The 27,457-nt window shown below is 30.2% G+C and overlaps 3 protein-coding genes across 3 annotated transcripts; 1 reads left to right on the top strand and 2 right to left on the bottom strand.

Annotated features, from left to right (window-relative positions):
- Positions 1 to 2,485: 2,485 nt before the first annotated feature.
- Positions 2,486 to 6,534, bottom strand: LOC137838066 (aldehyde dehydrogenase family 2 member C4). The gene is made up of 9 exons (XM_068647287.2): positions 5,965 to 6,534; positions 5,410 to 5,552; positions 4,612 to 4,995; positions 3,936 to 4,025; positions 3,668 to 3,841; positions 3,456 to 3,593; positions 3,171 to 3,308; positions 3,010 to 3,071; positions 2,486 to 2,912 (listed from the first exon to the last, which is right to left on the bottom strand). Exons 1-9 carry the CDS (start codon positions 6,071 to 6,073, stop codon positions 2,639 to 2,641), a joined length of 1,512 nt encoding a protein of 503 aa, XP_068503388.1. The 5' UTR covers positions 6,074 to 6,534; the 3' UTR covers positions 2,486 to 2,638.
- A 10,290-nt stretch (positions 6,535 to 16,824) lies between these two features.
- LOC137838064 (aldehyde dehydrogenase family 2 member C4) lies at positions 16,825 to 22,535 on the top strand. Its single transcript, XM_068647285.2, has 9 exons — positions 16,825 to 17,054; positions 17,850 to 17,992; positions 20,153 to 20,536; positions 20,619 to 20,708; positions 21,057 to 21,230; positions 21,306 to 21,443; positions 21,566 to 21,703; positions 21,948 to 22,009; positions 22,119 to 22,535. Exons 1-9 carry the CDS (start codon positions 16,949 to 16,951, stop codon positions 22,390 to 22,392), a joined length of 1,509 nt encoding a protein of 502 aa, XP_068503386.1. The 5' UTR covers positions 16,825 to 16,948; the 3' UTR covers positions 22,393 to 22,535.
- A 450-nt stretch (positions 22,536 to 22,985) lies between these two features.
- On the bottom strand, positions 22,986 to 23,888 carry MBF1C (multiprotein bridging factor 1C). Its single transcript, XM_068647286.1, has one exon. It carries the CDS (start codon positions 23,644 to 23,646, stop codon positions 23,209 to 23,211), a length of 438 nt encoding a protein of 145 aa, XP_068503387.1. The 5' UTR covers positions 23,647 to 23,888; the 3' UTR covers positions 22,986 to 23,208.
- Positions 23,889 to 27,457: the final 3,569 nt, after the last annotated feature.

Genomic DNA, 27,457 nt, shown 5'->3' with positions numbered 1-27,457 from the left:
GAAATATCTATTTTTTTGCAAATAAAATTTGTTTGATTAATTAGGATCTATCCTCCTTACCCTTTCTCATTTTATCCTTCTTCATGGTTCGTGTTGCGAGAAAGTTACAAAGCACAAAAGGGAAAGGGTTATCTTTATGGGTAAAAAGAAAAAAAACGGGCGTATGGTATGAGTGAGTTGGAAAGATAGTTATTTATCAAGAAATCATAGAAGACTAAGAAATAAAGAAAATTATGATATTTAATGGGACACTTCTAGAAAAATGGAAATGAAACTTGTTTCATCAAAAGAAAGTTTTGTGAGTTCAAATCTTGGTTGCTAAATACGAGAGAGGTGAAAAGATTTGATGAAAACCATAAAACATAAGTACATAATTATATATGGTGGAAGTTTTTTTTTATCAGCAAAGAATAAATAAAATAAAATGAGACATTTCGGGGTGTCCCAATCCTTATATAGACACTTTAGGAGTGTCTCAACCTATACAAAAAGTAGTTAAGGCCAACCTACACAATACATAACCTACAAACATACTTCAGACTCTGCAAACTACATAAATACGAATCAATTGAAGTTGTTTAAAAGAAAAATCAAATGTAAAATAGGACATGAAAGTATAATAAAAATTTAAAAGGATGGACGTAACTTTAACCATATTATGTTTATAAAATATAATCTATGCGTTTATTTGATGGATTAGTTACTAAAAAATAAATTTATTTATTTATTTTTAGTTAATGGGAACTTACATATTAGTATATTAATAGAATTAAGAATTTATAAACTTATCATTATTTAATACAAAACATTTAAAATAATAAAAAAATAGAAGGATTTTTAAAGGACATTTTTAATTTGACCATCCCAACTTAAGTAGTCTACCTCCACCCTCTTTTCCAACAATCAAGAAATTGTCTACAATGTTAGTTAACTAATAATATTATAAATGGTAATTTGAATTGTGACAATACATCTTCATTTGAGATTGAGATGTTTGTTTGTCCCAAAATGTCTAGAATACTAAAATTTTATACATGGCTTGCTTATGTTTTCTCTTGCTCCATTAATGTAAGCAGTGTTTTATTTTCCAACAATCTTAATAGTGCTAGTGACAATGCTGCTACTAAATATAGGAACAAAAATGCTTCACTTTTCTCAGAACTTACTATTATAAATATGCTTACATAGTCACATTATCAATGACTTGAAATTATAGTTTCAATAGAAAATACTATAACCAAGACTGTTAAAATGCAAGTTAAATTGGAGGTAAGAAAGTTTCAATTTATCAAAAATTGGGAGTTTCTGTGAATTTCTCTGCGTAAGAGTACTTCTCTGAGAAAGCACTATTAAACAAATCATTAAGCACCCTAACCATAGAATAAAAAAATATACCAATGATGCTCCAAAAGAAGAAAAAGAACATAAGTTCACATGGCAAGTTGCTCCATAAGCAGCTCCACAAGGCAATAGGATGCAGTATGTCATGTGCATCATGTGCCAAGTTACACATTACAAAGTATGATAAGATATTCTGATCCACATAATCTAGGAAGAAACATTTGGTGGCTTAGGTTCTGGGGTAGGGTGGTTTTGATTATAGATGTTATATTTTTTGCTCACTTGAGGTTCTATGAGTAGTTTTTAATACTTGGTCGGTGAACAACAACATTCTAGGAAACCTAAAAAGGAAAAAAAGTAGTGTCCTAGACAGTGGCCAATTCCCTTGTCTCAAATTCAAAAACCATGTGCTTATAATTATGTTCAAAGTCCCCTCACTTCTAACTGAACTTATGTGCATACAGTGTTGAGAACACTTGAACTATTAGTTCTAGTAAATCCATGGATTTGAGAAATTGTTGTCATTCATGCAAGAGAAACATCATCCAATCAGGAAGATGTTGTTGCAATGAGATTGAGCATGTGAATTGTATATCAAGTAAACTGAGGTGGAAAGTGTTGTGGATGAAGCTCAAGAAAGAGAAGAAGAAGTTGTTTGAGTCTGCATCACCCCTACAACTCCCTTATAATCCATACACTTACTCTCTGAATTTTGACAAAGGAACTGCAAAGGATGAGCTAGATAACCTCTATAGATCATTTTCTGTTCAATTTGCTGATCCTTCCAGCTCTACACTACTTGTGAAGAAAGAGGTAGTTTAAGGCAAGGCTTTGGAAACTTGTGATTCTATCTGTAATTTTTTGTGTCTACTCTCTCATTTTCCACTCAACCCTTGGCCAGATTCCATGTGGGTAACCACTTCCCTGAATATTTATATTATACGTTTCTACAATGAGTATTATGGACAACAGTATCAGTAATGATTTTAATGCAAGAGTTTTACCTAGTTTTGAAGTTAACGATTTTATCAAATACATATTGTCACCTTATTTTTCTTCTATTTTAGAGTAATTTATGAGGAAGTATGCAAACTATTGTCCTGATTTAACAAACATTTAGCATTACCAGTGTTGTTCTTCAAAGTGGAGCATCACACAAGCTTTAAAGTTATATTATTGCTAAGATAATATCTAAAACATCCGTTGTTTCCTCCTAAAAGGGAAAAATGGAAGCATTAAGTTGTTGATTGAAATGATGTATGTTTTTAGTGTTTACAAACACACAGAGATGGAAGTTTCAAAGCCAAGGAGAATTGTAAATAGGAGTTGCAACAGATTTAACTTTAAGATACTTATGAAGTGCTTCAAGTCCATAATCTCTTCCAAATCCACTCATCTTATACCCTCCAAAAGGGCAGTCAATATCAAATGCAAAGAAGCAGTTGATCCAAATGATGCCTGCACGGATGGACCTTGATACAGTGTTGGCAATATCCAAGTTCTTGGTCACAATCCCTGCTGCTAGGCCATATTTGGAGCTGTTGGCTTTCTTAATTGCATCCTCAATGGTGCTGTTTCATGCATACCACACTTGGTTTAACATTCAGTTGCACAATAACAAGTTTTTTTTCTCTTATTGTAAGTGAAAAGGAATATTAGATGACTTACTTGAACTTAGAAAGTGTCATCACAGGTCCAAATATTTCCTCTTGTGCAATTAGCATGTCCTCCTAAATATGAATTTTCATAAAGAAGAAAGAAGTTAAGATTGGTGGTTCAATTATGACAAAGATAACTTATTTCTTGCTTTTTGTAGAACTGAAATACACCTTAACATTGGTAAAAATGGTTGGCTCAATATAGTATCCCTTGTTGCCCACTGGCTTACCCCCAGTCAACAGTGAGGCTCCTTCACTCTTTCCATGCTTAATATAGGAAAGAATTTTATCAAACTGTTCCTTACAAGTCTGCAGTATAAAATCATGTCAGGGAAGAACTACATTAACAATTGTATGTGTGTGTGTTTTTTAAACTATTACATGAAGATTGAAGTAGAATATGCCTCAAATGCTATGTAAAGAAAGTTGTTTTGTGCCAATTTTGAGTAATCTTACTTGGGGTCCCTGTTGAACTTTTGGATCAAAAGGGTCTCCTACTACCCAAGTTTTAGCCTTCTCGACTATCTTTTTCTCAAATTCATCATATATCCCTTCCTGGACAAAAACTCTAGAGAATGCAACACAGATTTCTCCCTGAAAATTAGAGTTTCAAACAGAATAAGTCTATGTTTTTCTATGGTACAAAATTTCCATGGAAGAAAATTTACCTTGTTGTGTAGGATGCCAAAGAGAGCAAGATCAACAGCTTTATCTATATCAGCATCCTCAAAAATCAAAACTGGCGACTTTCCTCCTAATTCAAGAGAAACAGGTTTCAAGTTGCTCAATGCCGCAGCCTGCATTATTTTACGACCTGTTTCTGTTGAACCTGTAAAACTAACCTGTAATATAACAATCACAACACACCTTAGAAGTTGGTGGCAAAGGAAATACCCCTCAACTTAATCAATGATATAAACTTAACACTCAAATTACCGCATCAATGTCCATATGTGAGCTTATTGCAGCCCCTGCAGTTGAGCCAAATCCAGGTACTACATTGAGCACTCCATCTGGGATACCAGCCTTCATGAAAAAGGAAAATATGTATTCATGTTCATCCATGTACGAATTATAGTTGATACTAACAAACCAAACATGCTAATGTTCTTAAGGTAGCATTTGGCCCAAAGTTTTGATTCCACTAAAAGGGTGTGGAATCAACATATACCTCTTTTGTAACACCATGTTCTATTTTTAAGGTGTACCAAACATATAACATCACCCGTGTTATATTTGAGATGATGTTAATTAGTGATATAGCCAAATGCAACAGATTACAATTAAAATGAAAATTATTTTTTTGCTGAAATTGAAAATTAATTTCAAAATTGTATTGGTCAAATCACATTTATAAACTGATGTCTTTCAATTTGCATATCAAAGTAACATTTTTCTATAGCTAAGTCCATATATATCAGTATATTACTAAACAATGTGAGATTTCTAATATGAAGGAAGATTGTCTCCCAATCATGTTATTTTGGTCATATCACAAGACACACAAGACAGAGATATCCAACATGTTATGTTTTTGTCTCATTTTAAAATGTCTACCAAATGTTACTTTAGCTATGTTTGATAAGCAACTAAATCAATGTATTAACCATACCAACTTAGCAAGATGAGCATAGAAGAGTGATGAGAGAGGTGTTTGCTCAGCAGGCTTGATGACCATGGTGCAACCAGCAGCCAAGGCCGGGGCGACCTTGGCGAAGAACATGATAGTAGGGAAATTCCAAGGGATAATGTGACCAACAACACCAACAGGTTCCATAAGAGAATACAAGTGGAGGTCACGAGATGTTTTGAACACATTTCCATGAACTTTGTCAGCAGCCCCAGCATAGTAACGTAGGATGTTGCAGGCTTCAGGAACATCCACAGCCTTACACCAACTGAATAGCTTTCCTCCATCAATAGTGTCCAATGCTGCTATTTCTTCTACATTCTGTTCAATTAGTTGTGCCCATTTCAGCATAATCTTGGCTCTTTCCTGTCCAACATCCATGATCATAACAAGTTAGTTAATGTTGCTACTGTTTGAGAACAGTACTGTGTTCAGCATGTGTAAAAAATTTTAGAGTTGACATTTTCATTATTATTACTCAGAAGTTATAGTTAGATAAAACTCAAACCTTTTGCAAAATCAATTTCATATAATTTTTTCCTCCCATTCAACAGAAATTCACCTCAAAGGAGAGATGTAGAGGAATTTGACATTGTAATCTGCTAACATAATTGAATAAATAAACAAAAGGCTAGAATAGTTTGTAGAGCATTTGTATGAAAACAATTAAGTTTCTGTTTTCAACCATTGTCATGAGTAAGGCTGAACATGCAATTTCTATGTTGAAAACTTAATTGTTAATTATAATTGAAATAAAGATAGGTGAAGATATGAACTTACAGCACCGGGAATGCGTGGCCATGGACCAATATCAAATGCTTCACGTGCAGCCTTCACAGCAATATCAACATCTTCTTTGGAAGCCTCTGCTATTTCAACAATCACTTCTTCTGTTCTTGGATCAACAGTCTCAAACGTTTTTCCTTTTGTTTTTCCAAACAGTTCCAAATGCATAGAAGTTTTAATAGGCCGATTTAATTGTTAAAACATGAAAACGAAGGAATCATAATTTGTATCAGTTCACTGTTGTATTGTGTGGATACCATGAATCTAAAACATATTTCTCTGTCAGTAGTCTAATCATTGGTTTTATCTAAAAATATGTGTATGTTAAACATTTTAATTCATACACACTATAACTATAAAACATAATCAACTAACTAGAAAACATTGTTAATAGTTGTTATAAAAGTCACACGGTTATCATCCATGAAGGTTTTTAGTCAAACAAAAATGTAAAACACAAAAAACTTTAGAGTGGTAGTATATGGAATATTCAGTCACTAACAGTGAAACATCTACTGATTCAGTAGGATAGAGGAAAGTAACTGGAACCTGAAACAGAATCCACAAATTCTCCATTGATGAAAAGCTTGGTAAACTTTACTGTTGGAATCTGGTCAAAGGATTCTGAGGGGCTGGAGCCAGTGTTGAGACTTGCCATCCTTATCCACTTCACTGTCTGATCTGCTAAGCACCAACCAAGTTTGTGGAGTGATTTGAGAGTTGTTGGCTATGGAGAAGAGGCACAACACAGCAGTTATTTATATGTATTAGCACAAACACACGTGCATTTGTATCTCACTTGTGAGTTTGCATTTGCATAAGTTTATTGGTGCTATATATGATGGTGTTAGTGGGCTGGTTTGTTTGTTAAGGAGGATCATATGGTGGGTAGCTGAAAAAGTTGGATAGCATAACTGTTAACTTTGCTAACAATAGACCTTCCCTAATGCATGCATTTCAACCCCTTTTTCTCCCTTTGCATTTTCCACATTCAATGCCACAGAAGAGTCAGAATTTGTGGGAATACAAATCATGCAAAAAACCTTGAAAACCTTTTTTTTTTCACATGATCTTTGGTTGGAAGAATTTTTTTAAGAATCAGATACTGATATAATCTATGACAGTATGATTATAGTTTGTCTGATATATGAGATTAAACCCCACATGTTTAATTTCAATTTCATAATTTCATTCAATCTTACATTATTAATCTTGATAAAATAAAATATGTATAATAATATATTAATACAAATATCATTTCTCACCTACTTTTCAACTTCTGATGTCAGATTTGTTTTGTTTTCCTTTCCCTGAATCAAATAATTTACAAAAACTCAAAAAAATTGGTTATGGCTGTGAAGTCTCTGTTAGTACACAATTGACATTTCAAAATCATGTAGAATAAAACTGCTCTTTCTTTCAAGTTAAAATAAATCATCAAACTTCCTTTTTTAAACAAGTAGCTTGAAGCTAAATTAATGACTCACATATCACCTTAATTAGGAGATTAATCAATACTGTTTGTGTTAGTGTATTTTGTATTATTTATTTGTCAAATCCTTGTTTTTTTGAGTTTATATGATTTAAGTCTCATGTAAATTGGAGAATAATTAATATCCCATCAAGTAGTATCACATGTTTGCAAACAAATTTTACTCATAAATTTTTTTAAAATCTACACTTTTTACAAATCAAGTACTACCACAAATTTTATAAATCTAAATTATTTAATGTCCTATTTAAAAAAATATTAAATAAATAAAAAATTTAAATTATTCAAAATCTTAAATAAATATCAAATCTAAATTAGTAAATTTCCTATTTAAATAAAAATATAAAATAAATAAAATTTCTTAATTATTCAAAATCTTAAATAAATACAAATCTAAATATTTAATGCTCCATTTAAAAAAATTGAAAAAAAATTAAATTAAATTATTCAAAATCTTAAATAAATATAAATTCTAAATTATTCAGTGTCTTATTTAAAAAAAAACAAATTCCAAATTATTTAATGTCCTAATTAAAAAAATAAAAATAAATAAAAATTTTAAATTATTTAAAATTTTAAATAAATACAAAATATGAATTATTTAATATTTTATTTAAATAAAAAATCTGACATAAATAAATTTTTCATACATAAATAAATATAAATCTAAATTATTTAATGTCTTATTTAAAAAAACATGAAATAGGATATTAAACAAAATAATCCAATATGCACCTAACAAATAACACTATCAAGTAAAAAAAAAATAAGAATCAATTATGACGTATCTATAATCTATGATCCTAAAAGAAACATGAATAACGATTATTTTTCATTATAAAAGTATCATAACATCGATTATGAGCACCACGACATTGAAAAAAACATGAATAATCGATGTTGTAAGTATTTAAAGACAATGAAACATTAATTATTAATTAAAAATATAAGAATAATCCATTATTTTAAACAGATAATAGGTTTAGGTTTCTTCAAACGTTTTATGTAAAAAATAAAAGTAATACAGAGAATGCACATGTGCTACTGTAGTTTTCCCATGCTTTCTTTGCATTTAAAAAAAAAAAAAACACAAATCCTGCACTCACAAATAAGCCCTTTTTCCATCTACATAAACAATAAATTATATATCAAAATACTGTTAAAAGATAAAGTCATATAATATAGAATATATACAAATTTTAACCCAATATATAATTTATCCAAGTGAAACTGAAATTAATATCCTTAAATTAAGTTTCAGATTGGAATATTTTCTATGGAAAAAAAAGTGATAACCAACCATTAGCTTAGATTTTTCCACTATAACTAATCATGAATAATACTTATTTTATATTGAAAACATGAGACAATCTCAATCTCAAGGGTTTGATACTTTAACACCTCATATAGTAAAATACATACATTTTACACACTTGTAAATTATTATTTTAGTTATATTTATTTTATTTTTTAATTTGAAATATTATTATACTATTATAATTGTTTATCAAATGTTATTGTTGAGGTGTTAAAATAAAACTTTTCCCATTATCAAACATACAACTATTTGATAACTATGATTTATATGTATGTATTGTGGACTCAAATAGTTATTATTATATCATAATAAAATTGTTAAATGATTGTATATTTTTCTACTAAAATACACAGAGATGATGAGATGTCCTTTTTAACCATTTTAAAATAAGGAAAATTTATTTCATCAGCCTAATAATCACATCAACCATTTTTTCGGTATTATGGTTAATATGTCATCATATCTACCTAACTAAATTATTATTTAATTTTTGAAATTTAAAAGGTTGATAATGGCCATTTATTCTATCTTTTTATTTTTTTTATTTTTTTTAATAGATAAATTGTGTAAGTAATTAAAGATGGAATAATATATTAAAAAAAATGATAATCCTTCAAAGTTTTTGAAGTCAATGCATGTTTGAGTCTCACGTGCTTTGGAGAGTGTTAGGTATGATAAAACAAAACCACTTTCACCTTATAAGTTATAACCTAATTCTAGACTCAATATAATTCATTTTCTATAATTGTGAAAAGGTTTAATTCATTATTAAACCATTGCATTCATTACTCTCTTATTTTCTTTTTAATTTGTGTTAAAATTTTATAGTAAAAAAAAAGTATTGATTGGTCTTGTTGAAATAACATTTGAGAGCAGAAACGACGTCGTGGCAGCAGCTATGACTTGGGCTTTTTTTTCAGAAAAAATTGCACTTAAAACATTTTAGGAAGTTTCTTTTTGCACCTTTACGTTTTTCTTTCTGCATCCCATAATGTTATGCAAAGATAAACCTATCCTTAATATTTTCTAAAAACCCTAAAATGCACACAACACCCACACTCTACTATTTCTTCTTCCTTTGCACACAGACTGCACTGCTCTCTTAATGGTGGCGCTACTTCATCTCTTGGCACATGAAGATGTTTTTCTTGGTGGTAATTCTAACGACTTGGTAGTGGTTTGATGGTTTGTCATGGCAGTTCTCTGTTTGGAGAAGAAGGTAAGTATTTTTTTTTTTTTTTCAAATATATAGTTTTGTTTTTATTGTGGATTTTCGTTTCCACAGTACATATGTTGTGATTCCAGATAGTGCAGACCGCTAGGTTTACAAAACAGGGAATCCACACTTTTTTTTTTTTACTTCCAAAATATTGAATCCACAAAACTCCCAAATTAGTGCATCCGTACATCTTCTGGGTTTGTGAGTCTAGTAATCCATAGTATGATTTTGGATTAAGAAATCCGTAATTCAAAAAATGCAAATGCCTTTTTTCAAATAAAAAAGTCAAGACTGGTTTTAGAATTTTAAAAATTATATAGGTGCAGGAAGAAAAACGTAAGAGTGAAGAAAGAAACTCCCAACATTTTAACATCCCATTTTCTAAATTAGACCGTCTCAACCCAATTCGGGGTGGATATTTATTCCTGCACCTCTAATGGGTGTAAAAGTAAAAAATGTTGTTAGTCTTTGTCATCTCTTTCTAAGTTGTTGTCATTAGTCCTATTTTTTCTATCTCTTCTGCTTTCTCCATTTAGGAAGTCAACAACATATCACGATGCAAGCTCTTTCAGTCTTCAATAATAACTTTAAATAGTATAATTTGAAAGGTTTTCTACGCAAAAAATAAATAAAAAATTACAAATTGTATAATTTAGAAAACACTTTCGAATTATATAATTTGAAAGTTTTATTTTATCAGAAGATGACTTCTAAGTTGTATAGTAAAAAAAATATGAAAAAATGAATTTTGAAGTGGACAATCGAAATGTTTATTTTTATATAAATTATGACTTTCAAATCACATAATATGAAAGTGAAGAAAGGATCCATACAACTAAAAGGAGGCCTAATATTCGGTTAAGATCGGCCGAAACCATCACACTCAAAGATGATTAACAAGACTAATCAATTATCAAGCACTAAGTAATACATTCTTAATTGACACATAATAACAAAGAGTCCGGTAGACCACCCGACCGGCTATTAAAGAAGATGATCGTTCTCTTAGTTCAAATCTCGTTCGATAACAATAACAATAACAACAACAACCACAACAACATCAATATAATAATAATAATAATAATAATAATAATAATAATAATAATAATAATAATAATAATAATAATAATAATAATAATAATAATAATAATAATAACATATTCCTCAGCACTTATCTAATACTTTCTTTTAAGAAAAAAATAAAAAGGAAGCAATAATATAGGGTAAGAGGAAGTGTCTTAGTCTGTAAATTGTGGGCTCATATTGGGCCAGTGAGTCAGCATTCTGTAACCAAACACGCCATAGGCCGAACACATGGTGTGCCTCTACATTTCTCTGTGCCCATGTGATTGGATTGTTGATACCTACACTCCTATGCTTCACATATATTTTTAAAATTACCATAACTTTTTTTTTTTCGGTGCCTAATTAAAAAAATTAAAATTAAAATTTGTTTATAAAAATCACTACATATCATTACTTAAAAATCTACATTTTAATATATGAGAAAAATACATTTATGCATCTTATCTTACTTCAAACAATTTTATTAATTTTTTTTCCATAATATAAGTAATTAAAATAGTAAAAAATATAAGAGGTTAAGAAATTGATAATAATTATAAAATTGATAATAATTATTTTTTCATATAGCAGCGTAAAAGGTTAAGAAAGAATAATAATATAAAAGAACAAACACAATACCCTTTATCACAAAAATGGATCTCGAGGCCCATGGAAAACTATTTTAAATTTTAGTAAACACAAAATAAAATAAAGTGATTAAAAAATAGAAATATATTTTTTATAAATGTTCTTCCTAAAAACATAACAAAAAAGTTTAAATTAATTTTTTGTGCTCATTATTTGTCGTGAGATATACAAATAAATAAGGGACACTTTGCTAGAAAAAGAAAAAAATAGGTTGTAACAATATGCTAGAAAAGTGTCATCTTAAATTTCAACAGGTTATTATTCTGAGCTTTTTTTGGACCTACTTTCAACTACCACACTATATACACATATATTTTGCCTTGTGGTTTTAAAATTTGTACATTTCCAATTAATAAAAAAACATTTTATTATAATTTGTTACACATTTTTAAAAAACAAAAAATTATTATATGTAATTAATTATAATTGGATGGTAGTATAAAAATGGAATATATTATATGTTTATGAGTTGAAATTCTTGTACAGCATCAATGAATAAAAAACAATTTTTATATAACTTTAAAACTTTAGTCTATACATCATTATAACAAAAGCAATAAATATTAATTAGTTTTAAAAATAAAAAACAATTTGTTATTATATTAATTAAATTAGATTTTATTTTATAAAATAAAAATTATTAATATATAAATATTTGTTTTTATTAATAAAAACTTATAAATTAATATTTAATATTAGTTATCATAATTTTAACAAGTATTCTTACTGCCTAGGCTCCTATGTCAGAACCAGGTGTTCCACTAGACACTAATTTAATTATAAGTGAATGAGTTAGGTCATTGACTTGAGTAATATAAAATGCAATAATCATTTACAAAGAAAAAAAGTCAAAATAAATGTTTCTCTTTATTCTTAATAATTACAATGCAACAACAATATTTATAATACATGTGGAAATAATACTTATAAAATAAATCTGATAAAAAAAAATTAGTCTAAATTTGTGTATTAGTTCACTCTATCACAAATTTCAATCAAGTTGGATTAAAAAAAAAATTATTTTATAATAAGTCAAAAAGTAGACTCAATTTAGTTGGTTAACTCTGTTGAGTTAGGTTGACTTGTTAATCCACGTAATTTCTTTTAAAAAAAATCACTATAAAAAAATATTAAATTAGAACCGTAGTTCTTTAATCTATTATTATGCGTTTTGAATAGATAAAAATTTGTTAAAATATTTTCTTTTTCTTTATAAACAATAATTTTAAACTTTTGGGTGAATTGAGTTGTTTAACTTAATAATTTATGATTTTTTTTATCAAAATATGATAATTTTATAGATTAATTATTGTATCTATCTCTATCTCATCAAAGACCGGATACGGTTGTTAACTTGGGACAAATATACGAGATCGTAACCGAGTCTTTATTCATCATAAAAGACAATCAAAGAAAAACTGATCTAATTAATGGGTCTTAAAAGGAAAATGACTATTCAAGAGTCGAATAGTAGTTACATAAGAGGTCTGTTAAGGACACCACCTGATCAACCTATATATTCATTATTTATTTAGGAATTACAATTCGATCTATTTCATATTCTATAACACATATATAGCACAATACACTGTTATCGTGTTCCTACTAACTTAAACATCAAACCTTCTCTCACATTCAAAGATCAACTGAAGGCTTATTCTCATAAGGAATACATGACCCTCTTCTTAACATATTTTCGATAGGAATAATTATAAAAATAGATAAAATTTTATAAAATTAATAAAATAGATAAATAGTTAACTTAATGTAAAAAAATTGTGTCAAGATAATAAGACTTTTGTGTATATGAGCTGAAATTACATTTCATTATGCAACATAATTTTAAAATTCTCTCGATAATTTTATTTTCTTTAAAATTCTTTGAAGTATATGGGTTGGAGGAACACGTTGAAGAATATGGCAATACAATGAGAATAAAAAAAATGGGAAATCACGTTTTGTTCGAAGCACTTTATTGTGGTTACAAGAAACACAACGCAAAGGCCACGTTATTTCTTATTTATGGGGCTTTGAATTTAGCAAAGAAAAAGTAAACCTTTCTTATTTATTAAGTCTTAAATTATGAGAATGCATATGTAGAAGAAGAGCAAGTTCAGTCTCTATAAATAAAAAAATAAATGATAACACAGAAAAAGACGAATTAGTGGGTAAACTCAACTCAATGCTCAATCAATGGACCAGTCAAACACTTAATATATTTTTTATCCATACAAATAATATAATTTTTTATATTATTTCATCAGAGTACAACTATAAGGATTTAACTCTCTAAATTTAACTGTTTAAAGAACATACAACATACAAGTATAAGGATTTAACTCTCTAAATGTAATTGTTTAAAGAATATACAAAAACGTAGAGAGTTATACACAAGAAATAGAAAAGAAAAATGTTTCTTACAAAAAAATCATGTACATTACGTACACTACAAGAAAATCATGAAATAAAAAAACCAATTTTTAGATACCAAAATAATTAGTTACAATAGTAACTAAATTAGAGACATTTTAGAAACTAAATAAAAAATTGGTTTATATTATTGTTAAATAGTTTCTAAATTGGTATCTAATTAGCAACCAATGTTTTAACTACCAATTATTTAGTTTCTAAATTTGGTCTCTAAAATCTTGGTTACTAATTAGATACCAATTTAGAAACTATTTAACAATAATAGAAACTAATTTAAAAACTAATTTTTTATTTAGTTTCTAAAATTGTCTCTAATTTAGTTACTATTGTAACTAATTATTTTGATTTCTAAAAATTAGTTTCTATTTCATGATTTTAAGGTTCACTTATTTATTCAGTTTTCTCTTTTCTTATACACATTAGTAATTTTCTCTTTTGTTGTCTCCAATTAAAGAAATAAGACAAAAAGTAAAAATAAATAAATTCAAATGAGCAAGGTGAGAAAGAGTGAAGAGCACATCACCTTTTAAAGGATAAGCACAAGTTGATTTACCACTTGAATAAGCTTTCTAAAATAAGAACCTAAACTAAAAACATCCAATTTTCCAAAAACTTGAAAATCTCACAAAAAAAAAACACACTCTAATTCGCATAAGGGTTTAATTTATATTTTTTTTTATAAATACTTATAAACAGAACTTCTTTATAAATAAAAAAAATATTTAAAAACGTGATTTTTTATAAATTAAAAAAACATAAAATGTGGTTAAAACACACACAACTTCTTTATAATAAAAGTATTTTCAAATACTACTTACTCATTTTCATTGTTTTAAATATATGTATTTTTCATATATAGTTACATTACATTATGTACCGGACCCCGAACGACCGAGTGCATGAATTAATCATATAAGATAATAAATACGTGGTAATAAAATAGTTACATACGTGACAAGAAAATAGTTACAACTAGCATTGAATGAGTCAAGGACACTCCGAAGCACACTTACGTAATATCAGGAAGCCACTACACACGACATAAAGACCACTACACACGACCTAAAGACCATTACACATGTCTTAGCAACTGGTTATCTGGCCCACGCGAGTGTGAAGACCCAAGTCAACTTATAAAATGGACTTCTGAAAGGGGGAAAATGTACGTTTTTAATTTCCTAAGTGAATAGACTAATCAATAACATTGACTTGAGCGTCGGAGTGCAATCGCAGATACCCTGTCAACCGGCGGAACGTGCACAAGAGAGAAAAAAGTTTGAGAAACTAAAGAGTTTACCAGCACGACAACGAATTATGTACCAAGTGGATCAACGTTATTCAGACTCCAACATCCACACAGGTACACATCAAATTCGTAAAATGAAAAAGAAAAAAAAAAACTAAAAAACCCTCTCATAAAATATCCGTAGAGATATAAAATGACAAACGAACTATCTGCTTTTCGTACAGTGACCCGACTGGTTACTGTACCAATTTTCAATTCGATCATTTTGATTAGCCTGTGTGGTCCACTTTTCAATTATTCAATGCTGTTATTATATTTTTTTATTGATGTTAGTCTATTATTAACTGCTTTGTATATTAATAAATATACACCAATTGCTCAAATAATAAATATATACTAACATTCCATTTTACTTATAATACATTAAAACTTATTTATTGGATATTCATGTTATTAAATGTATTTATTTAAGATTATAAATATTAATTAATAAGCTAACAAATGTTTAGACCACATCATAATATTAATTAATGGATTTATTTATTTATATTGATAAAAAATGTTAAATTCTTATTTTAATAATACTATAATTTTTATTTTTATTTTATATTATTTGTGTTCTCATCTTTATATAATTTTTATTTACTTTTTCTCCGCTGATTCATTATTGAAGTGGACTGTAGTTTCACTGTCCCAGGTTAAATTATTATCATATATTTTATTTATTTTTCCTTTTTTATTTCCTTTTCAACTCTTTCAATTTCACTCCTTAGTCTAAGTACAATTTAAGTCATCGTTATATTTTCTTATTTATTTTCTAATAATAATAATAATTTCTACTATATTTTCTTTTTCTTTTTAAAGTTTGTTTATCGGTTCTATAAAACTGTTTTATAATTATATTAGAAGCATTAATTATTTTTAAAACACATTTAATATTATTAGTATATTTTATTTTAATGTTAAGTTACTACATACTTTTTACGGATGGTAACAAATAAGTACTAATATTATATTAATAAATATATACTTATGATATATTTATGTACTGGAATTGATGATATTAAATATATTTATGAAAACCATGATAAGTTTACAAATTATTAATAATTAATATTAAAAATTACATATTCATGATAAGGCAATTATTTAATTTGTAATTGAAACAGACAAAATAAAATTCATATCCTTATATCAGTGTCACATCACTAATAAAGCATTACAAAAAGTAAGTTTAAAAGATATATATTTGGTAATATGAAAACTCTAGAGAAAAATGGTTTCATATGAAGTAGGAAAAGACAAATTAAACACGTTTAGTGAAAGAAAAAGTTTACGTTGTCTGAGTAACTGAAAGAAAAATATATGTATTATAAAACAGTGTCCAAACTTGAAAAATCTGATCATTGAGGCTTAAAAAATTATTTATTTGATAGATTAATTTAATGTTTTAGTGAAAAATTGTTATGAATTGAATTTTAAATCTAATTTAATTTTCTTACAATTTATGTGTGAAATAATATATTATTAATTATAATATCGTGTTAAAAGTTAAACTTTAAGTCTAACTAAACCTTATAAAATTTATTTAAAATTTATACTTATCACGGTGAAATTAAAAAAATAATTTTATAAAAACAGTTATATTATTAATTTATTATTTATTTTATATATAAATAAATAAATAGATTTAGGGTTGATTCGGATGTGACGTGTCTACAGTGATTGTCATTGTCTAGAGATATGAAAAAATACGGATTTCCACGTGTATAATACAAATGTATAAAAAATTGTGTTTCAAACTTATACCAATGGTGTAAATAATTTCGAGAAAAAATAAATTTATTAGAACTAATATTTTTTATTATAAAAAAATATAATTTAAGGCTAAATATTTATCTTGAGTTTATATATTTTTTTAAAATATTATTTGAGTTTTTGTTAAAAAAAAAAAAAAAGCCTTGAAATGCTATTATTATTGTGATCCTTGTCACATAGCCTGGTGTGTGTATAAAAGAGGGACCCTTTTTCTCTTGAATCCATTGGAAAGAGTTTTGTCCAAACACTGCCTTCTGAATCGTCTTGTCTCCTCTTTTATTGCTCCTGCACACAAACATGGCTGCTCTCTCTAATGGCAACCAACCTTCTTCTTCCTTCAATACTCCTTCCATCAAGTTCACCAAACTCTTCATCAATGGCCAATTTGTTCATTCTCTTTCAGGTTCTTCACTCTCCTTTTTCTGCATATATTATTTCCTTTTCTGTATCCACTTTTCTCTCTGTACTTTTTCTTAACTCACCTTCTTATTTCAATACAAAATTGCTCAAACGCCACTGATATGATTTTTTTTCACTGCAAAGCTTGGTGGAATAATTATCGAATAATATGAACAATGGTTCATCCCTGTCTAATTTGTTTTCTCTGTGTTTTTTTATATCTTTCATGTGAAAACGAATGATATATATATATATATATATATATACTACACCAATTCCAGAGATAGAAGAGATGAAAACTCATTCTGTGGCAAATTAGTTTAAACCTATAATAGTTTTTTTCATTCAATTTAATCTTGTAACTAAAATTCAAACACATGTATCACAACATCTTTAATGGGTGACTATCTCTGTTTTCACATGAAAAGGTGGGAAATTTTGGTGGTGGAGAAGAAAAGTTGGAAAGGAAAATGCAATAATAATATAGAAAGTTGAGATATCCAAAAGCTAACAAAAATCTTACAGGTTAAGCCTGACTCGAAAGTGGTTTAGGATGTAGGGTATAGAGTCGAATAATAACAAGAAATCTGATAAATTCAATAAATAATTATCTGATAAATTTAAAATAATTTTAATATTAGGTTGAGAAATGTAATTTAAGTTTAATCAACCTAATATAATTTGTTTATAAAATAAAATTTATATTTATTTATATGTTATAAAATGTCTTAATTAGAATTTATTAATTTTAGAAAATATTTATTTTTGTGGTTGATAAAATTGAAAAAAAAAATGGCAGGGAAAGAATTTGAGACAATAGATCCAAGGACAGAGGAAGTGATTGCGAAGATCGCAGAAGGAGGAAAGGAAGACATTGATGTTGCTGTGAAAGCGGCACGTGCCGCTTTCGACCACGGTCCATGGCCTCGCATGCCCGGCGCGGTACGTTATCATTGCTCTTCTCCTTTCTCTACAGTTACAGAGAATTTTTCTGTTCTTACATTTCTCTGTGGGTCTCTTTCATCTTATCACGTGTGCTGTTTAATATAAGTAAAATTATTTAATTTTACATCATAAATATTTAATGTAAAAGCCACACAAAAATAGTTTCCATGGCAATTTCGAGATGAATCGAGAACCTTCTAAACTAATAACTAATAACTAATTATTTGATCTTTTGTCGTAATGAGTTTTTTTTTTTTTAACTGAATTCATAAAGTTTCTGGCTTGTTCTTGCGGCCTTTAATGTTTTTGACTTTTTTCTGGAATGAATATGAACTGATCTATGCATTAATTGTTAGTGTTTGACATTATCTACCTTCAGTCACGGGTCATCTTATCTCATATGTGTTTGACACATGTATAATTTAACTTTATGACGAATTAAAGTTTATACACTGTCAATTTATTGTAAGTTTGTATAAATTCTATAAAATTTTACTATAACAATTTCAAAATTATTTTTTTAAGCATAATTTACCAATTCCAATATTGTGTATGAATAGATTGTTTGTTAATCTTTGTATTTAAAGATATTAATGTCGTATTAGTGTAAATTAAAGATTTCGAATAATCAGTCTTAACAAGGAGACAACATTTATTATTAAATCAGATCAATAACAAGATCAGATACAAAGAAAATAAAATGAAAATTTTAGTATATATCAGAAAATATAGAAGGAAAAAGACAGATAACACAATGGGTTGAGAGTACACTTATTATTGACCAATCTGAATGTTATGAGTTTGAGATCACCCACATTCTTGATTAAAATAATTTTAAAGAATAATATATTAAAATTAGTCCCTAAATAAATAAAAAGACCCTCAATCAAGAAGAAACACTGAAAGCACCTAATTAATTAGTACAAATAATTGATTGCTTATTAATTAATTTTTTTGATCAAACAAAGGAAAAAACAAGAACAGAAGAAAATTACAGAATATGTATCAATATTAAAAGTATGCCAACTCATGTTAAAGTTGAAGCATAGGTAACATCCAAATAATTGTGCATTTTTTTAAGGAATTCAATCCTCGGAAGAGAATCCTTTGGAATTTGAAAATGGATTTTTTCGAAATATAATATACGCTTTGTCTTTACTCATGGTGTATTCAAGTCAAGTAGTCTACATAGTTTTTGTTTATTTGAGTTTTGGTTTTCGTATTTTAATTTTTATATGTATATCTTTATGATTGAGTATAAACCATTCAAGTCTCTTGAAGATTAAATATTGTAGATGTTAAGTTTGAATAATTTATCTCTTAAGTGTGAACATTCAGCAAAAAGTAGAGTAGAAGATTTTTCAAAATAAGCATGTGGATCCAAACCGTGCACGACATCAACATTGAACAAATATATTCAGTTTAAGGAACACGAGTCTCCAACGTATAATGTTTTTTTTTGACTTCAACTATGTGAACAAATAGTGCAATACTTGTTAAAATCCAACACGAAACATAATTTTTTTTTTGCAAGTTGATCAATTCCACTCATAAAGCATATCAATTAGAGATAAAAAATTATTTCAAAGTAAGTAACTCAAAAATCTATTGGAGATCTCACGTCGACTAAAAGTTAACTAAAAGTTAGGACATTTCATTGTATATAAGTGAGTGCAAACTTTACCTCATTAGCCGGTTTTATGAGATAGAGTTAGGCTTAAAATCTACTTTGTAATATGGTATCAAAGACATTCGAGCCTATCCTAACGACTGTTTGTTGGACTTATCAGACCATCCGCTATTTGGCCATTATCGAATCTCCCATAATATGTTATCTCACGCACTAGCTGTCACTCTGGGCGTGAGGGGTGTTAAAGATCTCACATCAATTAGAGATTAGGACATTTTATTGTATAAAAGTGTGGGTGCAAACTTTATCTTATAAACCGGTTTTATAAAGTTGAGTTAAGGAAAACTTATATCTTAATATGTTATTAAGGGTTTATCTATGAACTGTTTGTAAAAAAGAAATTGAGTTACATTATATGTTAGTTTCTGTAATTAGTAACAAAGTTCTTCATCAGGTTCTAGGTTTTTTTCATAATTTTAGTGAATATGTTTATATCTAATTGAACTATGACATGTTTTGAATATCAGGAAAGAGCAAGAATTATGATGAAATGGGCAGACTTAATTGAGCAAAACATAGATGAAATAGCAGCATTGGAAGCCCTTGATGCTGGGAAGTTGTACCACTTTTGTAAGGCTGTTGACATTCCTTCAGCAGCAAATACCATACGTTACTATGCTGGTGCTGCAGATAAAATCCACGGGGAGGTCTTGAAAGCTTCTAGAGAGCTCCATGCATATACTTTGCTAGAACCAATTGGTGTTGTGGGGCACATTATTCCCTGGAACTTCCCTACCACCATGTTTGTTGCCAAGGTTAGTCCTTCCTTGGCTGCAGGTTGCACAATGGTCCTCAAGCCTGCTGAACAAACACCTCTCTCAGCCTTGTTTTATGCTCATCTATCTAAATTGGTATGTGTCTTTCACAAATGGCATTGGCAAGTTCATTACTAAAGGTTGAGTTATTGATTTTCCTTACTTTCATGTTTTGAAGGCTGGAATTCCAGATGGAGTACTTAATGTAGTACCTGGATTTGGTCTAACTGCAGGTGCTGCAATATGCTCACACATGGACATTGATAAGGTAACCACTTCAATGTAAAAAATGTGAACATTATGAATCTCACCTCAAATAGAATAAAAGGGCTATTGTGATACTTAACATATAACAGTTATTGCTCTGAGGTTAATGTGATTCTTAACATATAACAGTTATTGCTCTGGTTGAGAGTTGAGAATAAAAAGGTATACTCATATATTGGCTAAATGAAGTTGTAATGTACTAAACACTAATTGGTGATCACCCAGATAAACCAATCTTTTGAGTTTGTCTCATTTGTACTCAAGTAATAATAAAAGAGTAGCATAATCTAAATGCAGTGAAACCAATGCAATTTGCTTGATTGTGAATTTGTGATTTGTGCATGTGTAGGTAAGCTTTACAGGTTCAACAGAAGTGGGGCGTGAAGTAATGCGTGCTGCAGCTAATAGTAATTTGAAACCAGTTTCACTTGAATTAGGAGGCAAGTCACCCATGATAGTTTTTGATGATGCTGATGTAAATAAAGCTGCTGAGCTTGCTCTCTTGGGCTTCGTATTCAATAAGGTGAGTTTCCTTCATGAAATCTAGTTTTTTTTACATGGTTTGGTCGAAAATATTCTAACTTTTTTGTCTTGTCAGGGAGAAATCTGTGTTGCAGGTACCCGTGTGCTCGTTCAAGAAGGAATTTACGATGAATTTGAGAAGAAACTGGTGGAGAAAGCAAAAGCTTGGGTGGTTGGTGATCCTTTTGATCCTAAAGTTCAACAAGGGCCTCAGGTTTGAATGTAGTAGCAGAGTTATATCTGCATTAGTTCTAAAAACATACCGAATTTGTTCTCTAGTAACTCTAATTATTGAAACAAAAATTAGAGTACTTGGCTAATGTTTTCTTGTTGTAGGTTAACCAGAAGCAATTTGAAAGGATCCTTTCCTATATTGAACTTGGAAAGACAGAAGGGGCCACCCTTTTGACAGGTGGAAAAAGAGTGGGAAACAAGGGTTACTACATTGAACCTACGATTTTCTCCAATGTTAAGGTGGATCTTTTACTCCACCCAACTATGAAAGGAGATTATTTTAGAAAAGAGAAGTGATATATTCACGACTTACACCAGTTTTCGGTCTAAATCTTGCACCAATTTATGAAATAACAAAAACAACTTTTTTTTCATATCATCAATCAAAGATCGTATATTGGATCAGGTTGTCAAAGTATCACTACCATTTAGAAAAAGTGGATCACTAACCATCACATTGTCTTTTTCATAATATTTTGTTTAGGAGGACATGAGAATAGTGCAGGAGGAGATATTTGGCCCTGTGATGGTTTTGATGAAGTTTAAGTAAGTTACTGCAATCTTATTTACTTGTTGCTGTGATTGATTGAATGTGTTCCTAGTAACATCTTTGAATTTGCACTGAATTCAAAAGTAACATGTGAACAAATAACAGGACTATTGAGGATGCAATTAAGAGTGCCAATAACACTAAGTATGGTCTAGCATCAGGCATTGTGACCAAGAGTTTGGACACAGCCAACACTGTGTCAAGGTCCATTCGTGCAGGCATTGTGTGGATCAACTGCTACTTTGCCTTCGGAAATGACATTCCTTATGGAGGGTACAAGATGAGTGGATTTGGAAGAGATTTTGGATTGGAAGCCCTACACAAGTATCTGCAAGTTAAATCTGTTGTAACTCCCATTTACAATTCTCCTTGGCTTTGAACATATCCTTTCTGCTTTCAGTTTAAACATGCACTTCATCAAATTAATAAAATTGGGTCATGTTACACTGCATAGTACATGCTCAACTATGTGTAGTTTAATTTTTTATACATTGATGAATTCAAAATTATGTTTTACTGTGAGATAAGACTTCACTGATAAGGCTCTGTTGATGCTGTTGAAATTCCTGGATAAATTGGCACAGAAAAACCAAAGAAAGGCACCATTTTTTATTATTATTTACCACAAATGGAAGCTAATCTCTTTAACTATACTACAAATGATGAAAGTTAGAGAAGAATTTTATTGAAAGGTGGAACATGAAGAAATTGAAATTTTGTAAAATGATGTCTTTGATTGTGTAAAAAATTACTATCTATAATTTTATCAAACCCGGCTAGTTATCTTATATATAAATCTCCAATGAAAATAAATATGTAAATTTATTTTGATTTTAAAACAAATAACATTTATGATTTTTTAGATTGTTAACATTAACATTAACCTTGTGTATATATATATATATATATATATGTTGGTCAAAATACTTTTAAAAAACAACTTCTTTAATTTCTTAACCTTTTACTATGATATTAAAATAAATTATTTTAAACTCTTATTTATAACTTTATAATAACAATAATTTTTTCATTTTTCTTACAACTATATTTCATTAATATTTGCACTCCTAAAAATCTTAAACCCTCGAAATTCAAAATCATACATCTATTCAGAGAAAGGCATACACGAGTTCTGGTGATGGTGATGACGACGATGATGAATCGATCGCAGTGAATAACACGGAGAGATGAAAACTCACTTTCCGATTTTGCCCCTGAGCTTGACACCGAGAACCCTCTCAATCTTGGCCAGCACGGCCTGGTTAGGCACTGCCTTGCCATTTTCGTACTCCTGCACCACCTGCGTTCGCTCGTTGATCTGCTTCGCCAGCTCCGCCTGGCTCATCTTCTTCTCCAAACGCGCCTTCTGGATCGCGTGCCGGACCTCTCCCGCCACGCGCTCCAACGCCGCTGGCTCCGTCCCCTCCTCTAGCTTCCTCGCGTTCACGGCCGGACCGCCGGCCTTCCGGTTCGAACCGGCGTCGAACTTCTTGACCGTGAGCACCTCCGCGCCGGACCGGAGCGCCTGGTTCACGGCCTTGGGGTTACGGAGGTCCTGCGCCTTGGGCTTGGCCCTGTGCAGAACGATTGGATCCCAGTCTTGTGTTATGGCTCCCGTTGATCGTGTCGGCATCGTGCAAGAAACAAAACTGCGATAGTTGATTACTATTTGGAGAAACGAAGAAATGAAGGGTGTGCTATGTAATCTGGGTAGAGTAATGGCGGGTTTTATAAGGATGGCGAAGTGAGTGTGTGGAACGTTCTATTTGCGTTTGGACATGGAATTTGATCTTCTGCACTTATCTCGAAAGTTCTACGGGTGAGGACGAATGTATCTAATATAAAATAAATAACGGTAAATTCTTCACGCATGCATCTTCATATTAACTCTTAAAATTTGGTTTTAATTTTTTTAAATAATTCTAAATTAACAATAACTTTATATTTTTAAATAATCTAAGCTAATATCAATGTTGAAGGTCATTTGAATTTGAACGCGTCAGAGTTGACTAGAAGATTATTTATATTTGATATCTTTAATATAGATATATTTTTTAATTTTGTATTTTGTTATTATATCTTGCTTTTTCTAAATTTTGTGTGATTTTTAAAAAATGAAAAAAATAAACAAATAAAAGTATACTTATTATCATCTCCATCAAATTTACTCTAATCACTACTGGCATTTATTACCCGTCACTATACTTTCTATCGTACTTAAAGAGTATTATTAAAATTAAAAAAAATATAGAAACTGAGATGAGAAGGAAGGTACAAATACACCTGGAGAATTTGCCTAAACAATCAAACTTTACCTCCTAATTTTTTTATTGGGCGTTATTGTATGAAAAAAATATTAATTAAATAATCATAGGTAATTTTTTATTAGAATACAAATAAAAACAGTTTTTTCACATTTTTATATATGTTTTTTATATGATTTCTGATATAATCGGCTTCATTCTAAATTTCTAATTAGGAATGAAAGAAATTGTCCAACCCAGAGTAATGTATGTAAAGTTGTATTACTCAAACAAATACAATAAGAAAGCTAAAAGATGAGATGTTATGTATTAGTAACCAAATCAAGTGTGGCACCATATCTTCTCTTTAATCACTGTCCATCATTCCCCATTCACATCTTTACTTCAGTATCAAAAGTAAGATGTTGGTAAGAATCTCCCTTCCCAACAACAAAGCCACAACTGTCGATTCCGGCATCAACCTGCAAATATGAAGGTCAGCATTGGCACAGGCACGTTGTATCCGGGTTGTCTGAAATCGACTGAATGAAACTGAAACTTATAAGAAAATGATAAAAAAATGGTAAGAAGAAGATATGTTTATTATTCTCTTATGTGTATTTTACATCACTCTATGTATAGGAAATATATAAGAGTTTCTCCCCCCAAATTACAATATAATTAGGTAGGATACTAATCATGAGATTCTATCATTATTAAATTAATTGTATATAGTTTGGTACAATATCGTACAATATTGCATACAATAATTGCATATAATTTGATAATTATTATTTCTTTAATAGAACTGTTAGAACACATATCTTATTTGTCGTTTCAACTGATCTTCAATTATGGCTCTTAATTCCACCATAAATTTCCCCAGGACTTCTTTTGGTGTGGTCATTTTCCATTCACTAATACGTCAATTAATGGGCGAACAGTGTTCCTGCCGGTTGACCGTTCGTGCTTCGTGCGTAGTTAAGACTTCGCATATCAAGGACTCCTTCTTTTTCGTTCCAGATCACCACCCTTCGCCTTTGTGAGTACCTGAAACCGTTTGCACTCCGACGCTCAAGTCAGTAGGCAGAAAACACCAAACACCTCCATATCCGAACACCATGACTCAGGTGTTCTGAAGGCGCGTAACTGTATTCTAACTAACTTCTCTTTGGTGCTCAAATCACTCGTGCGTACAATGCGTAAGCTAGCAAATGATTCAAGTGCGTGTAAAACGTACCTCACTAAGCTTTCAGAAAAGCTTATATAGCTTAAGTTTCAGTGCTACTGCCACGTGTCACCTATGACTTAAGCGCAACTCCACATGGAAGGCCTTACGCTGTAACCCAACTTAGGGAAATCCCAACGTGTAAGTCTTCCCTCCTCGAAGTGCATCAGACGCAGGGGATGACTGCCTGGGTGCCAACTCATGCGCCCTAGCCTCTAGTCACTCGCCCTGAGAGTATCTCAGCCTTCCTCTCGCACCATGCACGTGGATTACCCCTGGGACGTGGCCCTCTCCCAGGTCGTATCTGTCCCAGTGATTCTCCAAAGGTGGCATGAATCGCCACATCCTACACCTCATGCATGGGTACTTCACGAGTCAGGTCACTCCCTACTGGTACTGGGATTATGGCCTTGAAGCCACCTTTCTCTTATCTTTATTACTGTTCTGAGGTACCGAGGCCCGAGGCCTCCCTGCCCGTACCGTGGCCTCTCGTTGTGCCGTCCCCTCCACGGTTTTCCCTACCCGTGGGTATGGGGGGTGGCGCCATCTGAGCCAAAGCACGTTCTTAGGACAGCGGGTTACGCCTTCAAGGTGGGTGACGCCCAAAGCGGTCAACATATTGACTTTTCCTCCTTGGAGCCCCTAATGGGTCCCATCGTATGTTTGACTTTGGTCAACGCCCGAGGACGGGTCGGTACAAACACTAATGTCCGTAGTCTGCACTTGAAAAGGGAGATTCTTACAGGCTTGGACAACTGGATCGATATCAATTCTGCCTATCAGGCGTTTTACGTTGAAAACCGTGCTTCCAAAGAACATCTCATCCTCGGGGGAGGGGCCACTGTAGTATTTCTCGGGAAGGGTCTCTGAAAAGTTAATGAAACCAGCATAGGGTCGTCACATTTGAAAGTCACATACGATCTAATATTTTCATTCCCTGTTTTATTTCAATTATCTATAGAATGGATGCTAAATCATTTAAATATGGGTAAATGGAAATTCATTATTATAAGACATTTTTTGGATCACCCAAAGGTTGATTAGTTGTCCTTATAATTAATTTATATGATTGTTGGTAGTGAGTATGTATTATTAGTTTTGCTTATATATCCAAAGATAACAAGTGTTTCTAGTTAATGCATATATCTTGCTAAAGTTAATATTATTAGCATCATTATGTTTTGTGTATTAATGAATCTCCCAAAGGCAAACATTAGTATACATATAATGTTTTCTGAATTTGTATTGTATGTCTAGTTTATGACTCGAGTTATTAATGTTAAGCATGTGTGATTGCAGTATCTGTTCCGGTAGCCTTACATTCGCAAACTACGTCTGTTCCAGTCTTTTAGATGTATTGGATCTTGATTTGGCCATTCGAATCGAGAAACCTGCTGATATTACTTACTGATGACAGTAACAATGAAAAGAAAACTTGAAAAAAGTCAAACAAACTAAACCTGATATTTTTAATATAGTTTGTATTCTTAGACAAATGGCATAGTCTGATTTAACAACCAGTTAACCATTAAGCTGAAATGAAAAATCATTTTATAATTACAACAGTAAATATTTTTAAACATGTAAATATCTTATAATTAAAACTACTGTTAAATATTTTAACATATAATTATATTTTAATTAGATGATAGACAATTACGACTACAATATAAGATTGTTTTTAATTATGGATAACTTTTTTTTATATATGTTAAATTTAATTTAAATAAAAAAAGATAATAGAAAATAGAAGGAAAAACTTCCAAAATATTTCACATTTAAAATTTCTAAAAAACTCACTTAAAAAAAATTATTACAAAATATTAGCACAGTTTATCGAATGTATTTTATTAAATAGCTTTTGTTTTATTTAAATTTTTATCATTTCCTTATAAAATGCAACTAAATGTTTCCCCCCAAAAAGGCTAAAAAAAAAGCGCTCATATATAAAAGCCTCTTCAACCAATTATACT

This window comes from Phaseolus vulgaris, chromosome 4 (assembly GCF_051622355.1).
Source record: "Phaseolus vulgaris cultivar YP4 chromosome 4, ASM5162235v1, whole genome shotgun sequence".
Lineage (NCBI taxonomy): Eukaryota > Viridiplantae > Streptophyta > Magnoliopsida > Fabales > Fabaceae > Phaseolus > Phaseolus vulgaris.
This window is presented reverse-complemented; position numbering and strand designations above follow the sequence as displayed.

What these genes read in the sequence shown, in the direction of transcription:
- LOC137838066 (XM_068647287.2), bottom strand. Translation starts at nt 6,073, where the DNA reads ATGGCAAGTCTCAACACTGGCTCCAGCCCCTCAGAATCCTTTGACCAG. An exon ending in ATGCTCATCTTGCTAAGTTG is followed by an intron (nt 4,026 to 4,611) that starts GTATGGTTAATA and finishes TTTTTCATGAAG; the next exon opens with GCTGGTATCCCAGATGGAGT. An exon ending in CACATATGGACATTGATGCG is followed by an intron (nt 3,842 to 3,935) that starts GTAATTTGAGTG and finishes GTTATATTACAG; the next exon opens with GTTAGTTTTACAGGTTCAAC.
- LOC137838064 (XM_068647285.2), top strand. Translation starts at nt 16,949, where the DNA reads ATGGCTGCTCTCTCTAATGGCAACCAACCTTCTTCTTCCTTCAATACT. An exon ending in GGCCTCGCATGCCCGGCGCG is followed by an intron (nt 17,993 to 20,152) that starts GTACGTTATCAT and finishes TTTGAATATCAG; the next exon opens with GAAAGAGCAAGAATTATGAT. An exon ending in AAGTTCAACAAGGGCCTCAG is followed by an intron (nt 21,444 to 21,565) that starts GTTTGAATGTAG and finishes TTCTTGTTGTAG; the next exon opens with GTTAACCAGAAGCAATTTGA.
- MBF1C (XM_068647286.1), bottom strand. Translation starts at nt 23,646, where the DNA reads ATGCCGACACGATCAACGGGAGCCATAACACAAGACTGGGATCCAATC.